The 23817-nt window shown below is 41.6% G+C and overlaps 1 protein-coding gene across 2 annotated transcripts in view; it reads right to left on the bottom strand.

Annotated features, from left to right (window-relative positions):
• Positions 1-22051, bottom strand: part of lin28b (lin-28 homolog B (C. elegans)) — a 35151-nt gene extending 13100 nt beyond the window's left edge. The window contains exons 1-2 of one of the 2 annotated variants that reach the window (XM_030404235.1): positions 21864-22051; positions 12941-13131 (exon numbers count right to left, since the gene is read on the bottom strand). In XM_030404235.1, the coding sequence (XP_030260095.1) occupies positions 12941-13131; positions 21864-21885 (213 nt within the window). In that variant the 5' untranslated portion in view covers positions 21886-22051. Of the gene's footprint in view, positions 1-12940; positions 13132-14025; positions 14277-21863 lie in introns of those variants that run through there. The other variant, XM_030404236.1, reaches the window with a different exon arrangement.
• Between the last annotated feature and the right edge of the window lie 1766 nt (positions 22052-23817).

Consider the following 23817-nt stretch of genomic DNA (forward strand, 5'->3'; position numbering starts at 1 on the left):
ATGGATGTCTGAGTCATTCATTTTGTAGACGTCCACATGTCCTTGAATGGCGTCGAATCATTTGGGAGCCGATTAAAAGGCAATTCGAATATCTCCATGTCTTTCTAAGTCACTTTTTAAAAGGCTTTATATCCGCAGTGCTGTACAGACAGTGGACTCTTCTATCATGACTGGCTTCACTGGGTATATAAAACCTTGAATGATGAAGTGAACTGACAAAGACCACTTGCTTTATCTTGTGAAAAGGTACAGAGAACCTCCATCTCGAGCAGAAAAGGTCATTTTTTTCCGATGAAAAGACTCAATTTAACGCCTTAGTTCTTACGTCCTGTCCGCAGAGCATAAAGCTCGGCCTTAATGTTGTACAAGCCCCACACCTGTCAGAGCTCATTTACAACTTAAATATGGAAAAGCTGTCTGGGAGCAGAAAAAAAGAAAGAAGTCCCAAAACTATTGTCAAAGAAGAAGCAGTGCGTATCGAGACCCAAGAAGCTTGCTGTAGGCGTTCGTTGCGAACGCAGCGAGCACATCATCCAGCAGCGCACACTGCACGCAGAGGAGGCATCGTCTCAAACATGGCGGACTGACTGTATGTGGTTTGCACCAACTGCCATGACAGTCTTTATCTCGCACACGGCGTCCTTGCTGCGCTCCCTTTATCTACTTTTCGCAGAGGCACCACTTCCTATTCCTTCTGCAGGAAGAAAAAAAGACAAGCATGTCGCACCCATGCAATCAGTTTCTCTGAGCAACATCCACCATCCGTCTTATCGACATGATCGGCATAATTGATTTAGTCACTACATAACCACCGGACGATGATTTATGTCTTGTTGATCGCACAGCATGTACAGCTGATATGCGGTGCATCCATGACCTTCATGAATCGCAGCGAGCCCTGCGGATCTCGGCGTAGGTAAACACACCCACACAGGCACGCAGTGCGCAGAGCAAGCCTTACTACCTACTATACGACGAGGGCCTAAAAATAACACGCGGGACTATCTGTGAATTCTGCTGTAGAGACAAGATATGTAGGAGACAGGAGGAGAAATGAATGAGCAGAGGGAATCAGATGTGAAAGTAGCGGAAGGAGAGAAAATGTTCTCGGCAGCAGAATTCTCTACAATGTGTCTGCAGTTACAGGAAGCTGAGGAGCCTCTATAGGTGGTCTATTATTAGACTGAAATGAATATGTAAGAGACTGAAAGGGTGGGAATGTGTAAAACAGTGAGAAGAGGGAAGGGGAATCGAGAAATGTGAATTAATTACAAACTAAGAATAGTACGTGAACTCGCCGCGCTCTGATGAACGTCTGTCAGACGGCTTCTGTACAGTGACATAAAGGTAAACGTGTCACAGCGAGATGCATCTCAACTGCACGGAGAGAGAAAACGCATACATAAGAAAAGAAGTACTTTCTGGTTCATTGTTTGCCTTTGAGAATAAACCAGAAAAAAAGGTAAAATTGTTTTCTTAAGTCGCTTTTCTTTTTCTTTTTTTCTTTTTTTACAATTAAATTAAAATAAAACAATTAATAAATGAAACAGAGTCGCACTCTAAAATCCTAATCAAATATTTGCCTTTGCATCAATTAGTACCAATTTTAAAATCCATAACACGAACGGCAGTAACGCCATCTCACTACAAAATGTTCACAAAGAAACTCTAACTATGTGTAATGGTGTAAAACAGGCCAACACTCCCACATAATGAATGAAAGCTTTTCAGGATATATCAATTCAATGTCACCAGCTTATATTCAATTAATAAGTTTAAGGTTTAAAAGGAATTAAATTTTAGAAACAGTATTTTTTCTGAAACTTTTGGGCGACTTAAATTAGTTTGCTTGGTTTTCCATAAGTGAATAAAAGTTTTGTTTCAAGGCCAATATAAAACAACTTTTATTAAAAAGAAAACAATAGCCTGGTATAATTCATTTTCAGATTTTTTGCGACTAGAACGCTTTATCAAGGGGCCATGAACTATACACTGCTTCCTTCAAAACACAAATACAGACATGGACATTCGTATTCTTCTTGTTTCAATTAATTCTAAAGTAATGTGTATATTTAGATTTTTATTGTAACAGATGGTTTTTGGAACATCTGTCCTGAATAGTTCTCAATGCGAGTAGCTGCAAATTCAACAAGGCACTCCACAAATGTCACACCGAATCAAAGCCAATTGTGCTTCAAATCAGAACAAATTCAACATGCATAATGAAAAGCTTTATTTTGGGTTTATTCCTCCTAAAAACTGTCTTAATATCAAACTTCTTCGGAGACATTCTTCCCCCTTATTCACACACTTTTTCCACAGTTTATACGAGGGGAGAATCGCTGCAATAGCGCTGGTGTTCAGTACATTCAGAATTATTCTCTCTCCCTGAGACATCGTTTCTAATTCTCTCCCTGCAGTTAGCGAAGGACGGAGCCAGGGTCCCTTTTTGATTCCAGTCGATCGCTGATGGACGATTTGTCCGTTTCGGACCGTTCAGGTATTGGATTTGGCTCTGAGGAAAGGACGAGGAATCGGGGAATGGAAACGAGCGAATGGCAAAGACTCTGCGCAGCAGATGTAAGTGGTGGAATAAAAACAGAAGGGGCGACGGCCCGAGACACAAATTGAGCTTGTGGCTTTATGCGGCCGATAAAGGATCAATATCAAAAATGCTGTGCTGCAAAAAACAATGAATAGGGAGATTCAATTTATGAATTAAAACTGCGAAGGCCTTTTTTTTTTGTTTGTTTTTTTTTTTTCCATAAAACAACAAACCTCGAGCAGTCTGAGCCCCGTTTTTTCAAATTAAAACAGGAATTGATTTCATGATTACCATCATTAGACCATCTGAATGACTGAAAGGCATTCCTTCGGCAGATATCAGTACAAGGCAAATAAAAAAAAAATAAGAAAAATACGCCCATCCCCCACAAAACAACACGCATTCTGAATAATGATGAATAATCATCAGCTGCTCTTCAGACTGTGCAGACTGTGCACGAGCTCTTCCTGTTCCTCTCCTGTCTTCAGTCCACCAGCAGCTTGTCTCTCCAGGTCAAAGTTGAGTGGTTTGTCTCAGCACCCTACCCCCTCTCCAACCCCGTCAATGCCCACAATGCACCAGTGAGGAAACCACACAACCCCTTTTGTTCTGCAGAAATGCAGGAAAACACACACACACACACACACACACACACACACACACACACACACACACACACACACATCTCCAACATGTAAGAGGTGGTGTCACACTCATGCCTTCATGTCTTGGACTAGTATCGTTCGTGAAGCTCGCAGCAACCCCACAATTATGTAATGAAACGCAGCATGTGGATCTACGTGAGAGTGCGTGTGTGGGTGTGTGTGTGTGCTGTTGTATGCATGCGTCAACGTGTGTGAGAAAAAAAAAAAACTTCACAAATCAGAACCTGTAACCCAAGTCCCCTCCTCTCGAGTGACCTGGCTGGTGTCCTGACCCGTTTCAGTTTACGCACAGAGGTCAGGAAAGGGCACAGCCGGGGAGAGGGAACGAGAGAACGTCAGAGAGAGAGAGGGAGAGAGAGGGAGAAAACAAAATGGAGGAGTGGCCTGGAGCAGGGGGTTGGTGGATGAGGGAGGGGAGTTTGGAGGAGGAGGAGGAGGAGGAGGGGGTTCATGGAAATGCCTCCAGCGCATTCTGTTCAGCTCCAATGGAGGAGCAACTCCTGATCAGTGGCTGGACCTGGGGGGAGCCCAGGAACAAAACCCCCATTTGATCAGGAGCCCCACAGGTCAGCTGCAGAAATCCGGGGGTCAGCGGTATAACCATCCCAGCACCACCCCCTGCCCGACTGGCGGACCACACCAGCTCTCAGCGCCTTAACGGCGACTGTCATCCTAAAAACCTGAAGTAACCGAGCCAACAAAATGGACACCGACACACTGTAAAATGGCTTGATTATGCTTACGAGCTTCCTTATATGTAATAAATATCTTCCTATAGCTCCACGTGTGTGTGTGTGTGTGTGTGTGGGGCTGTGTGTGGGAAGGAGCCAGCGATCAATACAGCATCCTGGATAGAAATAGCCCTCCTTTTCATCAGCCAGGCCCTCGTCATCACCAGGCCCAGCAATCGATACAGGAAGCTGTAACGTGAGGGGATGGGGAAGCGGAGAAAGGACACCCACCGCCCTCCTCCACCACCACCAGCAGCCTCTCTCCGCGGCGACCACCAGCTATGGAATGGCTAATTATGGGATGCTTTAAATCTGAGGTGGCCCACGCAGAGCCGCGCGCTCGATCGTGCCCGTGGCAGGAGGAAAAGGGGGCGCGCGTGTGTGTGTGTGTGTGTGTGTGTGTGTGTGTAGGGGTGAGCGTGACGGAGATGGCGGTCACCATGTGGCGTGGTGCCATTAAGTAGCTTTTTACACACAGGAAATGCTAAGTGGACAAAGCTGGGCCACATCAGCTCAGATGGACATAACCCAACAGGATGCATATAAACCAGAGAAGAAAGAGGAGAGGGAGCGAAAGCTGGATGGAGGAGAGAGAGGAGGAGGGAGAAGAAAAAAAAAAAAAAAAGCACAAACACGCCGACGAAAACCACCAACAGAGCCGCTCTTATGACGCTGACACCCAAGCCCTCCTCAACACGTTGTCATTAGTGGCCCTGACCTTTGAACCCCGCCCAACCCCCATCAAACACTTTAAAGCCTTCATGTTTCCCCTGCCTCAAATTAACAACATCCAACACCCCCCGATTATGACTGGGGCAAATATTTGATCTGGGGGAGGAAGCACTAGATCATCTTGCTACGTTTATCAGCACGGGAGGGGAAATGAACCTCGCCGAGGTGACTGGTGATAAAACACACCGCCTGCTACTAACTGGACCCGCTCTGAACAGGAGCACAGCCACAGAGAAGATCTGTGTGGCTGTTTTTACACAAATGGCTGTGTTCTTTTCAAAAAAATACAAAAATTACCTCTTAAGGAGGTGACGCCAAGTCAGAGGAAATTATTAATCGACTCAATAAAACGCATGTTCATTTGATATTCGCTTCTTTTTGCCCATTTGTTTTGTCTACAACTTAAAATACTTGACTTTGCATGTCGGGTATCAGTGGTACGAGATTTTAACGGGAAATAGGTTTCCCGATAGACTTTATCACACAATTATTATCAGCATTAATATTATCAAAAGTTACAATCACAACAGATATGATGACGCAAGGTTCTTTTTCTTTGATTGAACAAAAAAAAATTTTTTATCCTGAAAATACATGAAATTTTAAAATACTCATATTTTTCATATGAACAATAATGTGACAGAATTCAAGCAAATACACGCAGTACAATAACCGTCTGCTTTCACATCACGGTATACCCTGATACCAGTAAACACATCAACCCCAACTTGTATGTTTTTACACCCATCTTTCTCACACACGAGTGTACACCACAGTCCTGACCATTCTTTGTTCTCAACCATTCTTCGTCTTCTGTTGGTTCTCACTCTCAGCTGCGTGTCTGTTCCAAGGTAATCACATCATAAGCTACAAGTCAAATCCCTTTTTTGTGTCCACATACTTGGTCACCGAAGCCGGTTTTGGTTCCGACAGTAGTTATAAAAATGCGGTGTGCATAAAGAAGTAAAAAGGTTCTGAGTCAAGTTTTTTTTTGGGTGCTTCACGATAAACTTGCACCACGATGTGCAGCATTAACACACTCTGTCACTATTAACTTTAAATTGTGCTAGCTGTGTATTATTATTATTGCACACGGTTAAATCAAAATCACTATCTAATTGATTTTGTTGCAGCAAAAAGGCAGCAAGTACTTTTTTCCCCGTCTCTATACTTTGGCACATGATACATAATGGGTCAAACACAATGGAAATTGGACGATGGTTATTAGCTGCTTGCTTGTGACCGATATGAAGAGATAAACGTTAGCAAAATATGATCAAAAATAGGTTCATCTAGCATTACAACAAAATCGTCTCATCATCTGAGTCTCACGACTAATGAAAAGCATGTTTTTTAGCTGAGGAAAGTTATTTTATCTCTTTCTCTGCCTTTTTAAATAGATTTGTGAAATTAAAGCACATCACTGATGCATTTCAAACACTGTTTAAAACAACTGAAATCTCTCCAGGCATATTTTTACACATTGGCTTTGTATCTTTGCCATTTCTTATGTATTCTTTAAAATGTGTTCTTTTCTTTTACCTTTTCAAAGATGAAATGACTAGTCAATCCATTAATCATGTCCCGGAAACTAATCTGCAACTATTATGAGAACTGATTCATTGTATTCATTTGTCAATTTACAAGACAAAAAATGCCAAACATTCTCGAGTTAGAGCACCTTAAATGTGACAAAATTGGACTTTTTCATAAAAAGAAATTCTTAACTAAATATCTTTGGCTAAGGTCGAAAAGAAACTGAACAAGTCATTTTGGGCTGTAGAAAAGGAAAACAATGAATACAGAAAAAAAAAGCCTGCAGGTTAATCAATTATGTAAATAATTGCTAGTTGCAGCTCGGTCTGCTCAAAGACAGATAAATTGTTTCATCTCCTAAGAAACAGTCAAAACTAAACATAACTCTGCACGTTTGCCTCGGCTCTAATTAACGTTTGTCTCAGTAAATCTTTCAGTCTGTCTGGATTTTTTTTTTTTTTTTTTTTTTTTTCAAATCAAATGAAGTTAAATGATGTGAGGGCAGCAAACACAGGCGGCACCGTGTGGGCGCTCTCTTTGTGTTTCAGGTGAACTGCGACTTGTTTTTAGCCCCCTGCTCTGCTCGCTACTCCGCCACCTTTCCAATTACCGATCATCTCCGCTGTATGTGGCCAGCTCCTCAAAAGGAAGTCACATGACTGGTCTTTCTTCTTCTTTTGCATTTTTTGATGTGCAGAGGAGAAGGGTGGGTTCGGTTGGAGGAGGTGCGGGGGTTGAGGTGGGGGGGTGGGGGTTGGGGTGGGGGGGGTAGTGTTGCTGCAGGAGAGACAAAGCCTGATACTGGCTATCTGGAGGCAGAGATGGGTGGGGCCTGCATGCCAAACGGTGACACGGACCAGAGGTTAATCTCACTAGGGGCCCACTTTAACCCCGCTACACAAAACACACACACACGCACACACACACACACACACACACACATACACACACACACTCAAAACCTAAAACATCTTACAACGGTTCACATGTAGACATCAGCAGCCGAGTGGTTCGGAGAAAGAGAAGTAAGAGCCACACACACACACACACACACACACACACGCTCGTACTCACTGGCTCCATAAATTGAACACACACACACTGTCTTCTGGAGGTTTCAGGAGAGCAGCAGCAGCAGCAAACTGTTCAACATTTCAAACTGATTACCGACAAAGGGCAAGCAGCCCCCCACCTCACCACACACACGCACGCACACACACACACACCCCTCACCCCACCCAACGCTCCTGCCTTTTTGTCTTTAAAGAAATTCCTCTTTTTTAAAGAATGCCCGAGGAGAGAGCACCCCCCGTGTCCCAGCAGGAACTCACGCACGCATGCACACACACACACACACACACCGACACACACTCTCTGTCTCTCACACACTCACAGAAAAACACTCAAGTCCAGGTAGAGAAGAGGTTGACAAACAGATATAATGAAACAGCTGTGTGTGTGGAATCACTAAGCAGAGAAGTAGAGCGGCTGAAGAAGCTTAATTACCCCCAACCCCCTTTCTCTCTATCACACACACACACACACACACACACACACACACACACACACACACACACACACACACACACACACACACACCTTCCAGGGAGGAAGTGATCAGATAGGAGCTCCTGATGAAGAGGCCTCCCAGGAAGAGAACTCGTGGTCGGGCGGGGACCCTCTCGCTGACTCATACGCCCTCCCTCTCTTACCTCCTGCTCCTCCACTCACTCACTCGTCTTTTTTCCAACCTCTCGCTCATGTTTTCCTCCTTCGGCTACCAGCTACCCCACCCCCGCCCGCACCGCCCGCCCCCGCACCGCCACCCCTCACCAACACTTATTTTTTCCCACATCCCTCCTCTTTTCCCTCTCCTAGGAAAACTCCTCCTCTTTCTCCTGTCCTCATGCTCCCTCTTCCCCTCCTGCTCCTCACTCTCTCTGGTGGTACACACACATAATAAGCATAATGCGGGAACAAACCTGCACTATAACTGACAGCTAACCTTGTCCCAGAGATGCAGAATACTTCATGACCTTTTGTGTGAAGCCAAACTCTCTTTCGAAAGCTATAACAGAGGTCTGTTCCATTATGCTGCTCTGCATGCGCGGAAGTCACAGAAAATATTCCTCATTACAGAATTTGGATGCCGTAGCAACACAGAGGATAATGAGCCGGATTTTAATTCCACATTTCCCAAACATAATAAAACGGCATCGACTAAGTCCAAACAACTGATCGAATTATTATCGGAATCGGAAGCTACAATCTTTTAAATTCATGACAAAATAATGGGGTTTTTTTCTTGGTCTTTAGATGCAAGTAAATAGAGCTACAACGATTGATCGATTAGCTGCCACCTTAAATTAATCACGTACTATTTTGATAATCGCTTAAATCAGCTTGAGTACGTTTTTAAGAGACGAGAAAAAAATGTCCCTATTTTTTTATTCCAGCTTCAGACACAAATGTGAACATCTTGGAGTTGTGGGCAAAACAAGACACTGTAGGATGTCAGGGGATATGAAGATATTGGTGTCAGGATTATCCTGTCAGTACTATCCCCATAATCATCTAAATATTCTTATGACTTTAAAAAAGGCACACCATGTAGTTTTGGGGAATAACCTATAGTCGGACTTAAACCACGACTCAAACGGAATAAACACCAAACTGGACGACACAATTTCATTCATCTACTTTGCAGGAACCACTTGTTTATTCAGTTCTGGAAATATATAGATATATTTCTTATAAATAAATTTTTGAGTTTGTAGTACTGCCTTAATAATATATATGTTACCTTAAAGTCCACTAACACACACTGGAATCACTTTTGTTGGGAAACAAATATCTATATTGGGTCACAGAAAGGACGCACATCCTTTTTTTTTGTGAAATACAATCTAAGAATCTTTAAAGACATTGTCATAAATCATAAGGTCTTCCTGCACGAATAAAAGGATAAAGAAATGGTGGTAACCTTTTTACTTTGGAATCGGTCGCATTCACACACACATCCGATTTAAAATGTTTTTCGGGGTGTTACAATGTGCGTCAGCCATGGTGACTAGTTTAGGCCAACTCGGAATAAAAACCGATACAGAGGCAAGACAGCTGACAGCTCGATTCGCGATTATCCCGATAAAGAAAATTCACCACGATCAACTTATTGTGTGCGTTTTTTTATCCGATCCTTTTGTATCAGATAAGGATGGAATCATGGACCATTTTCCGACATTGTATAGACCAAACTAATCAATTAATCGGGGTAAATAATCAACAGCGGAAGTAATTATCAACTGCAGCGCTGTAAGAAAGCATGCCTGTTTGGTAAATCATCACGGCTTGAATAGATGCAACAAAAAAAAAAAAAAAATCCCCCTCACTAATCTCAGTCATAATACCTGTCAAAATAATTCTTAGCATACCGCGCAGCCTTAGCATCAATGTGTCCAACTGGCTGCAGGCTGACAGCAGAGACACACACAGTGCACAGATGAATGCAAATACTGGCAGAGGAATGGCGTGTTTTGCATTCAATATGACAATGTGCTTATGAATGCATATTGTCCGCCCTTTGTGCTGAATGACAGCTGTATTGTTGTAAACACGAAGCTGGAAACGCTGGGGGGAAATGGACTAGTGTAAACATAAGATTCACTATATGCTAGTTAATTCTTCTATAAGGACTTCTGTGGAACAATTAGCATTTTTTATTTATTTTTATTTGTTTGTTAAACGCGGAAAATGCAAACTAGCCGCACGAAATTTAAGAGAATCATTATACAGAGTCGTAGCTGACAGTTATTAATCTCCACACCTTCAGTATCTGTATTTTCTAGTTAAGACCGAGCATTTCAGACCACATCGAGCATTAGACACATATTACCCACAGACACCTGCATGGCACCAGTCTGCTCTGTGCCCCGCATCCTTTTTACAAACTGCCAACTCGTGCACAGCTCTTGAAGCACTTTCCACCATCTCTTTGAAAAAAACATCTCAGACCAGCAGGGAAATTAGGGAGCCATGAGGAGTATGTCGATAGATGCAGTGGATGGAGCCACAATATGAAAGTATCAATCAGAAATATCTAACACACACACACGCACACACACACACGCTGCACTGCGCACTTTACTTTTAGCCTCTCTTTGGAGATCGCATGAGAAAAACTGCATCCACACACAAATAAAGGTTGATGATAATAATAATAACAATAATAATAATAATAATAATAATAATAATAATCACGTTATCGTTATTTCACGCTGGATGATCCATGCTAGTGGATCCATGCACCAACCGTTTTTTATCAATGATTAATTTCAGGATTAATCATTTAGTCTGTGACCAAATGCTTCTTTTTATTTTTTATTTTTTCCCCCCCAAAACCCAAATTCTTTTCATTTACCACCATGGATAAAAATGAAAAGCAGCAAATTCTCACATTTAAGGAGCTGCAACCAGCTATTGAAATTGATTATGAAAACAGTTTTTATCCACTGAGGTATTAATCATTTCAGCTACAAGTAGCACTTAATACTGTCCAAGGTTCACTTTGTAGTTTTGGGGAAAGACATTTTAAATCAGAATAGAAAGATCTATCACACCTAAGTAAACAGAATAAACAAACTTGTTTTCATGACTGACCATAAAGAACAACACCATTTCATACTGTTTTACTTTGTTTAAATGTGGCGGACCTTGCCACCTTTCTAGCTTCAAAGAGTGGACCTTATTTTCCTCTGAGAGAAGCTTGTTTATTCAGTTATGGAAAAAATACTTATTTCTGAGTTTGTATTATTAACCAATAATATTGTAAATACAAAAATTCTGGTCTCAATAACTACATAGTGCCCCTTTAATCGTGTCTCTGTTTCTTGTATATCTATATGGATACAAAGTGGTCACACACTATAGTTTCCATGCACATACTTTTACAATTATTTTTATATTTTAATACTTTTTTATATCTAATTCTTATGTCTTACAATGCTTCTCTATGTATATCTTCTCTACATCTATAGTGTGATATACTTTTCGAGGAGGGGCAGCTGTAACAAACCCAATTTTTCGCCTCAGGGATCAATAAAGTATTTCTGACTTCTGATAATCAGCACCATGACAATGGAAACAAATGGAGCAAAGGTTGACACATTGCTTAAAACACAAGTCTCTCTTAAACAATCTTTTTTTCCCCAGCAAATTCACAGCAGAACTCTCATTATTTCACATACGATGGCCAAGTATCTATCGCATTTTAGTTCACATAGTAGATAACAGAAGAAAAAAAAACACCGAAAAAAAAACAGGTTAAGGATCATTTAAAATGTGTATAAACACCAGAATAAAAGGGAGGCGAACGCAACAAATCACAGAGAAACAACGACTCCATTTCATCACCGCAAACTGAAGCACAACAACACTTTACTATTTTTCACTGGAACGGAACTCAATAAAAAAAAAAATAATAATAATAAATCACACCATCAAAGTTTCACCAGAATGAGCCGACGAGGACATTAATTAATGCTGCCTTAGTGAAACTATAATTCCTCAGCACACTAGTTTGCCTGATGCTGTCCAGCGGCCCCATCTTTTTTTATTTACCACTACATCACTGCTGACATTTGACCCCTGATGTGCCCGCCTCCCCCCTTCCTCCTCCTCCTCCTCCTCCTCCTCCTCCTCCTCCTCCCCCCCACCACCAGTTCAGCAGCACAACATCCAGTGAGCCCACAATAAAGACACCTCCACCCCAGAGGAGGGTGTCAGATGAAAATGGTGGGAAAAAAAAAAAAAAACCTCTCCTCGTTTCAAGTATTTTTTAAGGCCACTTTACAGGACCGTAAAAAAAAAATGGAGAGAGAGGGGAGACTGGAGGCACGAGAGGGACTCCACTAACGTCTCTCTGTTTTGCTGCAGAATAAGTGGAAAACAAGGCCTCGGACGTGAACTCCACGCACAATAAATCAAAACAGAACAGGCGAGTGGAGAAGCAGGCTAGGCTTCTACATCACAAAATGCAATAAGGATGTAGCAGCAAAACAACAGCGAGGGGGCCAAACAGCCTCACATAACACAAACCATAAGGCACTATCTGACCTTCCTTTTTTTTTTTTATTATCATCATCATTATCATTATTATTCAACCAAACATGTTTTTCAGACATCTTGGTTGGCCGGCTGGATGTGAGGAACAGCTCTGCTTGTCCACTGGGGACCAAGTGTGAAACTAACTGTGTCACAGCAACACGACATGTCCTCCCTTCCTTCCCTCCACAGTGCAGAGGGAGGGCAGAGCTGGACGCATGTGGCTTAAAGAGGAAACTTAGCATGTTTTGGGTTTTTGTTTTTTTTTTGTTCTTTCTTTCCCTCCAAACCCGGTGGACAACGTGTGATTACACAGTAACGTGTTGGGTAATGCAAAACATCCGGATGATACAATGTGGCTGCAGGAGAAATGAAAAAGGGGGCCTCAGGATGGGATTCCAAGCTGACAGTGAAATTGTTTTGGGGGGGGAGAAATCAAACTAATCAAATCACTGATTTTTTATCTTTGACCTTTTTATAATTTGGGGGGGAACAGAGGCAGAGGAGGACACACTGCATCATCATCATCATCATCATCATCATCACCACCAGCAGCAGCAGCAGCACAAAGCAGATGTTTGCTCCCCGAGGGTGTTGGTTTGTGTGCTCGATTTCGTCGACGTCAAACTTACTTGGTGGACGAAAACATCCAGAGGGGGGTCGACGGGGCTCCCTTCGCTGCTGGTCATTGAGATAAATCCGAAGCCCATGCGGACGTTGAACCACTTGCAGAAGCCGGAGCCCGACAGGATCTGAGGTCGAGTCCGGTCCTCCTGCTCGGCGGACTTGGCGGGGTCCTCTCCGCCACCTTTACCCGGCCCTCCTGAAACAAGAGGGTGGAGGAGGAGGTGGGTGGGGGCACATGAGAAGCAAGTTAGAACATTTTTACAGGCTCAAGGACACACAGCATGCAGGGGCGGCTGGGAGATACAGGTTTATATAAGTTTAATGGGCTCTGTTGCGTAAAAGAACTTATTGAAGGAGAAGAAGAAGACTAAGAAGAAGAAGCGTGGGGGGAATCCCCTCCACTTTGCAAACACGGGGCTATGTGAAGTTCAGGGCCGGTAGAAATTTCCTACACTCGTATTTTTTCCGACACCACGGGGGCGCGTGGTGCTGTGATCCGGCGTGAATCGAGCCTGGAGGAGAGAAAAAAAAGTTCCTCCGTGACAGATGACCGCCTCGGATCCCGTGCACGGCCGAGTAGGTGCTCGGTCGGTGCAACTTGTGGAGGGATATATTTAGTCTCGTGCATCTGGAGTTGTGTACACTACGGGATCCGAGAAAAAGGCAGGTGTACACATGGCTCCTCGAGCACCCTGCGAGTGTGCACCAGGCTGAGCACCCTTCACCATGCAACGGGGTCTGAGACACAGCGGAACACGGCGGAGGGGCTCGGTGCTCGGCAGGGGCGGCTCGGCTCCAGCTAATTGTATTTTTCTTTTTTTCTTTCTTTTTTTTTCTTTTTTTTTTTCTTTTTTTTTTTGAAAGGTTTGAAACAACAATCAACGTTGCACCTTGTCCCCCTCCACCTCCACCCCTCTCTTTCTCTCTCCTCCCTCCTTTCCTTTCCTTTCCTTCCCCCTTCCCCTTTTTTTTCCTCGCGCGAGCACACATAGGACGGAGAGGGGAGAAAGAGGAGGAAAAAAAACAACAACTAAAGAGCAGAAAATGAGGAGGGGAAAAATAAAATAATAATAATAATTTGCAGAATAACCTTCGGCCATGTTTCCCCGCGGACCCTCTGCGCCCAAGTTGCGATAGAGAAGCTTCCTCTGCGAAAACGGGCTGCGGTAGTCACCATTAATCCGACATCCTCGATCCCATCGGTCACCAATTTAGCTCGCATGGTACGGCGTGCTTTCTGCCTTTTGATATTTTTGTCATGTCTCTCTGCCTTCCCTTCCAATCCCTTCCTCACTCGCACCACCTCTGTACTGATCTCTCTCTCTCTCTCTCTCTCTCTCTCTGCCTCCCTCTCTCCCTCTCTCTCTCTCTCTCTCCTTCGCTCTCATTCGCTCTCGAGCTGGCTGTGCCCGTTCCCGTAGTGAGAACACGTGACTTTGTCAATTACATGCTTTCTTGCTACTAATTTCTGCCCCTGCGAGTCCAGGAGGAAGAGAGAGGGAGAGAGGAAGAGAGGAGGGAATCGGACTCGCAACCCCCCGCGCGGCAGCATCGCGCGATCGTGACAGTAAAAAAAATAAATAAATAAAAAATAACAAAACCAAAAAAAAAAAGAAATCGCAGTGTTGGATTGGATCGTGTTGCTCGGATCATCACTGTATCGTGAAGGGGGGTTTGGTTGAAGCTACATAAGGCTATTACACTGCGAGATTAGATTAGATGGGATTCAATTAAAATGTAATGATTCCTTTGGGGGAGATTGGTGTCGTCATAGCAGCGGGAGAAAAGACAACAAACATGACAACAACAAAAAATAAAAAGAAGTTTGAAGAATGTGTGTGAATGTGCAGCAGCAGTGTGTGTGTGTGTGTGTGTGTTCTTGTTTTATGTGCTTCGTGGAGCTGGAACCATGCAGCAGCAGTGTGAATAGATTTTGAAAGAAGTGTGCTCCTTCCCTTGCATGTTGTTGAGTCAGAGGCGAGCCCACATGGCCTCATAAGATACCATAAATACCAGTGCAGTGGAGTCACATATGAGCACCACACTGCAGCGCAAACAAATAACTTCTGCCCAGACCGCAAAATATTAAATCAGCCGCAGAAAAAGGTTCCCCTTCCTCAAGAATAGCTCAGTCTTATATACATATACATACAAATGTGTCCAAAAGCTGAAAGGTTTGGTGAATATTTGCCCAAGTTTGATGCAAGGTCAACTCAAACCACCACGACACAGACACAGACCACATTTCTTCACATCCTTGTGTTATTTTACGTCACACAAACGAGACAGTGAGACACAAAGCACATTTTTCTGTATCTTCTGACTTATTTTACCCCAGAACACTCGACTCAAATGCACCAATATGACACTGAGCCCAGCGGCACATTTCTTTTCTGCAGCTCCGTCTTATTTTTCCCCTAGGCAAATACACTCACACCAATAAGACAGCAGACAAAGAGCACATTGGTCTGTATCTTTGTTTTATTTTACCCCCAAACTACAGACTCAACACGACACCGAGAGCGCATCTGTCTGCATTATTTTTTCAATCTAGAATCAAAATACCTATAAAGAATCCTGATTTCTAGAGTCTGCCTGACTGAAATCACGTCTTAAAATAGCACAATGAGACACCTGAATTCCCTTTAACCTGACACCAGAATAACCAGTAAACACAGTGAAAGAAAAAAAAAAGAAAAAATGCAATGCTCACTTTTTCTATGCTTTCCGTGCACGCACATGTTGTTCCTGAGCTCATGTTTCTAACGTACGACCAGTTGCCTCCTCCCAGCATCATAGTGGGCACCAGAGGAGAAGCTGAACTCACAGCTTTGGAATGTGACTGGAAAAGCCAGAAAAACAAAACCTGAAAACTGTTCGGTCTCCTGTGATGTGCTGTTGTCAGTTCAAAAAAGAGAAAGGAAAAAAAAATGTTTAAAAGAAAAAAAAAATCAATCAGCCAAGACAACAGAGACGACTTCGAAGAAGATCTCAGCAGATATTTAGAGCGATGTGAGCGCTGATGATTAAAATGGTGGCTGAGTTTTAGAGGACAGCATCAGATGAAATATGAGAAGTTGTAAAGAGACGATTTCTGGACCAGATTGCATTCATAATAAGCTCGATTTAAGAAAGTGGTCCTGATGAAAGCAGAAAACCGGCAATTAGTAGTGAATCTTGAAGTTATTAACTTTTTTAAAGGGTCATTTCATCCTTTTTTATTTACTCCCTGGCTTATAAATAGTATGAAAATTGCCCTTCTAGGTTTTACTGTGCTGTTTTTGCCCCTTAGTGGAATGTCGATGATTTTAAATGTGCTAATCTGGATTGAACTGAATTGGTATCAAACTAGTACATAACTTTTACTGACGCCTATTACTTTAATATATGTTCCGCACATACATCAGGAGAAAATTATGTAATTCCCCCCCCCAAAAATTCAAAACAACATGTCAAATCTATTCTTCTAAGAGTGAAACTTGGATAAAATCAAGTTCAAGCTGCACAATCAAGTTCTCCTTTCTGTCCACCAACGTGGCTCAAAACCTCCAGAGGGGAGAACAGGTCTGACCAGGAGCTGCAGACCACACAGCACATCACCAAACAAACCAGCCTGAAAAATAGTCGGCTCATTGAGAAACTTCCCATCTTATCTCACATCTACTCCCCCGGTGGGGACGTTTCTTTCTCAGGGGGTTATTCCCGGGTACGAGCAAAGAGGAAAAACACGTTGGAGGAATGAAACAACAACAAGCTCCCAAATCTCCACCCACCAGAGCTAAAGAGCCCACCCTCCGGAATTCACGAGCTTTACCCCTACCCCCAATCCATCCATCCCAGCCCCCGCGCCAAAAAAAAAAAAAAAAAAGGGCCTGTTTTTGAAGATGCTTGTAGAGGAGGCCTCCGCAGTGGCCATAGAATTACTGTTTGGGTCACAGCGTTGGATGCCAGTGTCAGATGTTATCCACTCACTCATATCCTGACAGGACCTTTCTGATTAGGACACAGTAGTCGGTGGAAATCGGCAGCAGTGCAGCTCGCCTGGCATGTGTGCAAGCTAATGACGGGGGGAATAATTTATATATGGGTGGCTCTGGGTGTGCCTGTTAGTCAAAGGAAGCCACTGAAATAGCAAAACGGAGATGAGAGGGGATTTTAAGACACCTAAAATCAATGTGGGAGTCCTTAATATGGCCGAGGAAAATATTTGTAGTGTGAAACGGAGGGGGGGAGCTGATGTTGAGACGTATGAGGACAGGATGTTTGAAGGAAAAACACGTTTGATTCAAGCTTTACCGAAAATATCACTTCTTTCTTTACGTTAGATGTTTGTTTTATGATCGACACTAACTGCAATAGACTTTGGCAAGCTTTTCATTTGTCTTTATGCTACAGGATGAGGTTGTTTTCAGACTTCACTTCAGATACATTTTCCACTGTTTTGTGCAGCGCGTGGATTCAAAAAAGGAACTTTTCTTACATGGTTTGCACGTAAAGTTACTGATCAGTGTCTTTATTTTACATCGTTGTTTTTACTTTCAGTCGAGTCTCATTGTAGCCACCATTTCGATTGACATTTCATGGTTTTCAAACTTGCTCTGACTACAAAACAATCCTTCTTGTTTGTGTAGACGTGAACTAAATTAAGCAACTTTTCTTATTACATTTCTGCACCAAAAAGTTCCTGAACAACTTCGGTATTTTACACTGTTGCCTCTCTTATAGTTATGTCTTTCATTGGCCACACTATTATTAACCGTTTGATTGTTTCGAACTTGTTTTAACAATCAATTAATCTTTTTTTTTTTTTTACTGGAGAAGAGAAAATAGATGAAACAGCTTTGAAAAAAAAAAAAAGTAAACTTCTTTAGTTTGCATTCTTGTTTTACCCGTAATCAATCGAGCTGTAAGTCTTCCTTGAACCCCCTTTTATTTATTGTTTGATTTTGATTTCAAACCAGCTTTAACTCCAGTATATCCTTTTTCACTGTATTATTTGTTGAGACCATAAAGGCTAAAAAGAGTCACATTTTTTATTAAGTTATGTCAAGCATGCTCCTGGTCAGCTTCTGTTGTTTAAATTGTTACTTTTCAATTGTTACTTCTGCTTCCACTTTTATTAACCATTCGATTGTTTTCACACTGGCTGTAACTTCAGATCCATCTTCTTTCACTTTTGTGGAGAAGATCAAATAGACTAAAAATAGCAACTTTTCTTATGAGCTTTCTCAGTTTCTGGTCAAACTCTTTTGTTTACATTGTGTTTTTTTCTTACGGTCAAGTTTTCTTGATTGTTTTAAGATTGTTTTAAAACACCAAGTCAATCTTTTTTCACTTTTTTATGTGTGGGGTATATCAAATAGACTAAAAGGAGCCACACTTCTGAAGAAGTTTGCACAAAAAGCTACTGATCAACTTAAGTATTTTATATTGTTATTTTCCTTGTAAACAACCCAACAGGAAGTCCTTCTTCAACTATTTTATTGACCCTTGGATTGTTTTTTCGAATGAGCCTTAAATTCAGATCAATCTTTTTCAACTTTATTATCTGTAAAGAAGAGCATTTAGGCTAAGAAAAATAAAATAATATGACAGAGAGAGAGACACTTTTCTTATGAAGTTCAGGAAAACGTTTTTAGTTTCCATTCTTGTTCTGCATATAATCAACCCCACTAAGTTGTCCTTTAGCCATCATTTTTTTACCGTTTGTTGTGCTTTAGATTTTGGATTAACCATTTTTTCTCCCTTTTTTATTTGTAGACACAAGCATGTAGACTAAAAAGAGCCATTTTTTCTTATGAAGTTTTGCACAAAGTAAAAATGTAAAAAGGCAGTTTATACTTTCTTGTCTTCTTACAATCAACAGAACTGCAGGTTTTCCTTGAGCCAACTTTTTATTGACACTTTGAATGTTTTTTCAAAACGGGCTTCATCTCCAGCTTTATCTTTATGTGAAGAAGAGCACATAGACTGTAAAGAGCCATTTCACTATAAAGTTTGGCAAGAAGTACTTTTGAAATTTACATTCTTGTTCAACTCCAACTGGAATTCTTCTTTTAGCCACCTTTTTATGTACCCTTTGATTGTTCAAAGTCCAAACTTTAGCCATCTTTTTATTTAGTTCCCGCTGGTCATTTGTCTTGTTATCGACAGCAACAACAAGTCGCCCTTCAGCCAGCTCTTTATTTGCCCTCATGCTGCCGGATAAGAATGTTTTCAAACTTGATTTTTACTTTTTATCAATCTTTTCCCACACATTTCTATTTTCTATTTACTTCACTTTTCTAACTTCTTTAGTTGACATTACATGTTTTATCTCACAATCATTGCCAACTACAAGTCCTCAATTAGCTGATCTATCTTTTTATTCACCCTGATGCTACAAGATTAGGTCGTTTTAAACAGATACTATTCTGCTTGGTGAAAGAGCGCATGAACAAAAATAACAACTTTTCTTATGAAGTTCTGCACAAGAGTTATAAGACCCATTCTTCTATAAATTGGCCTATTTTAAAGATCTGGTTATGATGATCACTTGTTACTTTGATAGCCTTTTTGTTAGCATATTCACTTTGGTAATAATGGTAGGCAGATGTAAAGTCGGTATTACGTGTAAGCAATTTTCTGAAGTTTTTTCTCTCATGTTAAGTTGAAAATCAAAACAAAACAGCCTTTATGAGAACGTATGATCCACTTATGATTGATACAATATGAATCAAATAAAGGCACGTCAGTTTTTGTAAGTCTAGCAGCAGATGTGCCATGAGGACAGGCTTTTGCCAACATTTGACTACATTTCTAAAAACGCCAACAGCAGTTTTCTAGCACCTATATTGCTCAAATCTTTGGTTTATTTTAGTTTTGTCTCTCAGTCTATCAGTCACAATTAAATTTTTCTTCAGACTTTTTTAGGAAAAAGGAAAAATAACATATTTCCCCTTTTTAATACTGCAGGTGATATTTTGTGGCAGTGAGCACCGACTGGAGGTTGCAGATTATATTATATTCATAGATTATTATCAAAAAGAAATGTTTTAATTCTCTAAATGACATTCTTGCTTATAAACCAACTGTTCAAACTTGCCACAAGCAGTTCTGTGGAGAGTCGACTCTTAGTTGATATTAAGGAAAATGTCTCCATTGGTTCAAACGAAAATCTCTGATTTTTTTAGGCATTTGGTTATCTCGACCAAAACACATAATTACGAGCTTTGAAGCATGAGCAGAGGCAGATTCCTGAGCTGTTTGAATACCAACTTTTCTGAAGCAGACTTTGGACTCCCTCACCCCAGCTAACCTCACCCAACCCCCACTCCTCACCCTGTAGGCTCCCAGAGGAAATTTGCCTTTACCCTGCTGCTGTCAATGCAGTTCAAAGGGTTCATTGAGTCCGTCTCTCCTCTTTTCTCCTTTCTTTTTTTGGTGAAGGGGGTTATTTTTTTGTCGTTTACTTCATGCATTCCAGACACCAATCCTTCACTTTTTTATATCCTCTGCAAGGGGAGTGTAAACAGTGAGGGCCAGGCAGGTCATCGCCTCTCTGGGTTATTTTTCTACAAGTGGAGGATGTGAACATGAGACAGGTTTTACATGCCTCCATTTCTTAATTATCTTAATCATTTTGAATTATAAACACAGGCCAATTTGACTGCATTTTGCCTCAGTCCACATTCCTCTAGATTTCTGCAGCAGAAGAAGAAACAAATGACTCGTTTTTTGCATTTTAACTAAATTCTTAATTTAAAATGTGCACATATTTCGTTAAGGGTTATTTTGACTCAACGAAAAAAAATAAAGAAGTCTCACAAAGGCGCCCATGCGCCATGTGCTCCATGCATGAGCACCAAAGTGAAACCAAAACTTGCAGAAACAGTTTTTTTCTTCATTTTCTCACCTCAGTTGACTAACACACAGCATTAAACTGTTGGTTTAAAACCACATTTAAAATATTTGTAGGCGTAATGAATGTTTGAACTCAATCCGACACATGATCAGGAAACGGTAGGCTGTTTTGTTTTTGGTTTTTTTAACCACCGGACTCCAGTAGAATCATCTCCCTTTTTGTTTCACCGGATCAACAGCGTGAAAAGACATTCCGATAAACATTTGTCGGTAAAACACGTGGTCTGAGGTTTAAAAAAAAAAATCTCAATGTGCATAAGTCTTCCACCAACAGGAGTAAACAGGCTGGAAATATGTGAATGAAATGTCAGTGACGTCAGAGAGAGCGAGAGAGAGAGGGGGAAGTTGGAGAAGAAGCGCCTGGTGCAGGCGGTGCGCCAAAAACTGCGCACGATGGGACAAAAATCTTTTTTTTTTTTTACTTCTCTGACTCACTTTTCTTTATTCCTTTTTATTCATTTTCCTGCCGGGATCCTGCGGGTCAGTATGACTTCATTGCTTCCTCTAAACCTTTCAAAAATATTCCACCGTTTGTTGGTCATAAACGCAGCCTGTGATTTTTCAACCTAATCGATTGATTTCCTCTTGCGGAAGATCTGCTAACGCTCCTTTTAATAATCTCACGGTGCGTTTAAGGGACCTCGTCGTGATCGGTGACTTTTGTTTTATAGCGTGATGTTAAGTTTCTTTTATTTCTGTTTTTTTGGGGGGCTTTTATAGGCTATAAAAAGATTACCTGAAGTTTACTTCTGATTATTGTCTTCAATCACCGGCTTCAGTTGTTTTGTTTTTTTCACTTCGGAACTTCACTGAACGTGTGTGTGATAAAGCCGATCCATCACTGTGCCAAGGTGTTAAAAAAGCCGGTCATATCAGGTCAGTGCTGGCAGGTTCCTCTCCTCCACAGTGGTGGAGCCAAACACCACATCCACAGCTTCTTTGTCCGGGTGTTTAAACTGGAGTTAAAGGAGATTTGGGCTGCAAAAAGATGGTTACAAAAAAAAAAAGAAAAAAAAAGCGACTCACCTGCAGGAGAAGGAGCGGACATACTCTGTTTTGTTCGCCCTCTGAGAATGAGATGGCGCAGACGCTTCTCTCGGTGTTCCTCTTGATGGAGCAAACGTGGAGGAGCAGCAGAGTGGAGGCTGCTGGACCTGAAGCCTTTGCACTCTAAGTTTGGGTTACATGTTTGGGCTGACTTTAACCCCGGCGCATGAAAGCCATCACGGCAAGTGACCCGGCTGGCTGGAATCAAAGAGATCTTTCCATGGATGAATATTTTATGGTGGCGCTGTAACAGAAGCCGCAGCAGCGCGGAGAGGCCGGGCAGATTTGTTTTTCCTTTTTTAAAAAACGTGTCACAGTGAGACAACAGATTGCTGGGCTGAGCCACACATCTGGAAACTTATCTCCAGAAATGATCGCAGGGACGTTTGTCACTGTCAGCTTCTAGTTTTCTCTCTAAACGGCTGCTGTTCAGTGTTTTTGGTGTGCGAGAAAGCCAAATGAGAGGGAAGTTTGAGCTCCCTTCCTAAGAATGATATCAGACTGTTGTCTCATGGCTCCCTCAAAACCATGTGGCACCCATGTCCTCCCCCATCATGCTCCCAGCCTCCTCTCCCCACCCCCCAACCTCCTTCTCTGTTGTTGATAAGGATCCATACCTCACAGCCCCCACTCAGCTTCTTAACAAGCAGCATTCACCCATCAGAGCCATGAGGTGACAGGACATTTCCTTTAAAACAGGCCAGTGATCAATTTCATCTGTCATACAGGTCATCAATATGTGGTGTCGTATAAATATAGATATAAATATCTGACTCACTGAGCACTGAACTGATCTCAGACCAGTGATTGGGAGCTGATCATACTGGTTCCCTTCAGATAGATAGATAGATAGATAGATAGATAGATAGATAGATAGATAGGAGGAAATAAATAAAGAAAAGAGAAAGGAAAGAGGTCAAGAGAAAGAAAGAAAGAAAGAAAGACAGAAAGAAAGAAAGACAGAAAGAAAGATGTTGATAAAGAAAGAAAGATATAGAAAAGAGAGAAAGAAAGAAAGAAAGAAAGAACGAAAGAAAGAAAGAAAAGACAGAGAAACAAAGAAAGCAAGACAGAAAGAAAGGAGGAAAAAAGAAAGAAAAGGGAGAAAGGAAAGAGGTCAAGAGGTAAAGAGATAAAGAAAGATAGAAAGAAAGAAACGCTTAAATAAAGAAATAAAAATACAGAAAAGAGACAAAGAAAGAAAGGCAGTAAGAAAGAAAGAAAGAAAGAAAGATATACATAGATAAAGAAAGAAAAAAGAGAAACGAAGACAGAAACACTTACATAAAGAAAGAAAAATATAGAAAAGAGAAAGAAAGAAAGAAAAAAAGGGAGAGAAATAAAGAAAGCAAGACAGAAAGAAAAGAGAGAGAAACAAAGAAATAAAGAAAGGAGGAAAGAGAGAAAGGAAAGAGGTCAAGAGGTATAGGGATAAAGAAAGATAGAACGAAAGAAACACTTAGATAAAGAAATAAAAAATATAGAAAAGAGACAAAGAAATAAAGGCAGTAAGAAAGAAAAGAGATAAAGAAAGAAAGAAAGAAAGAAAGAAAGACAGAAAGAGGAAACTCAAACCTCCGTCAGATGGAACCATTAAACCATTATTTATATATTTTCTTCCGCCGAGTTATATAGTTCCCCCAGCAGCGGCTGTGCGGCGATTTCCGGTTGGCGCATGGATACTTCGGTTTGCTCACAGGTGTGTGCTCATTGGGTATTTTAGAACGTCTTCAAATGTGTCAGCCAATCAGAAATTAGGAGCCGTTCCAGCGGCTTTCACGAGACAGTGGAGGGACACACACTGATGGGAATATAAGCACGTTATGGAGCGTGTGAGCAGTGTATGGCTCTTGTTGTGAGTGTGTGATGTTGTGTGAAGGAGGTAGCACATCACTCTCTCCTCTGTGTTGTGTTCAGCGGCAGCTCCGCGTCA

Source organism: Sparus aurata, chromosome 22 (genome assembly GCF_900880675.1).
Source record: "Sparus aurata chromosome 22, fSpaAur1.1, whole genome shotgun sequence".
Lineage (NCBI taxonomy): Eukaryota > Metazoa > Chordata > Actinopteri > Spariformes > Sparidae > Sparus > Sparus aurata.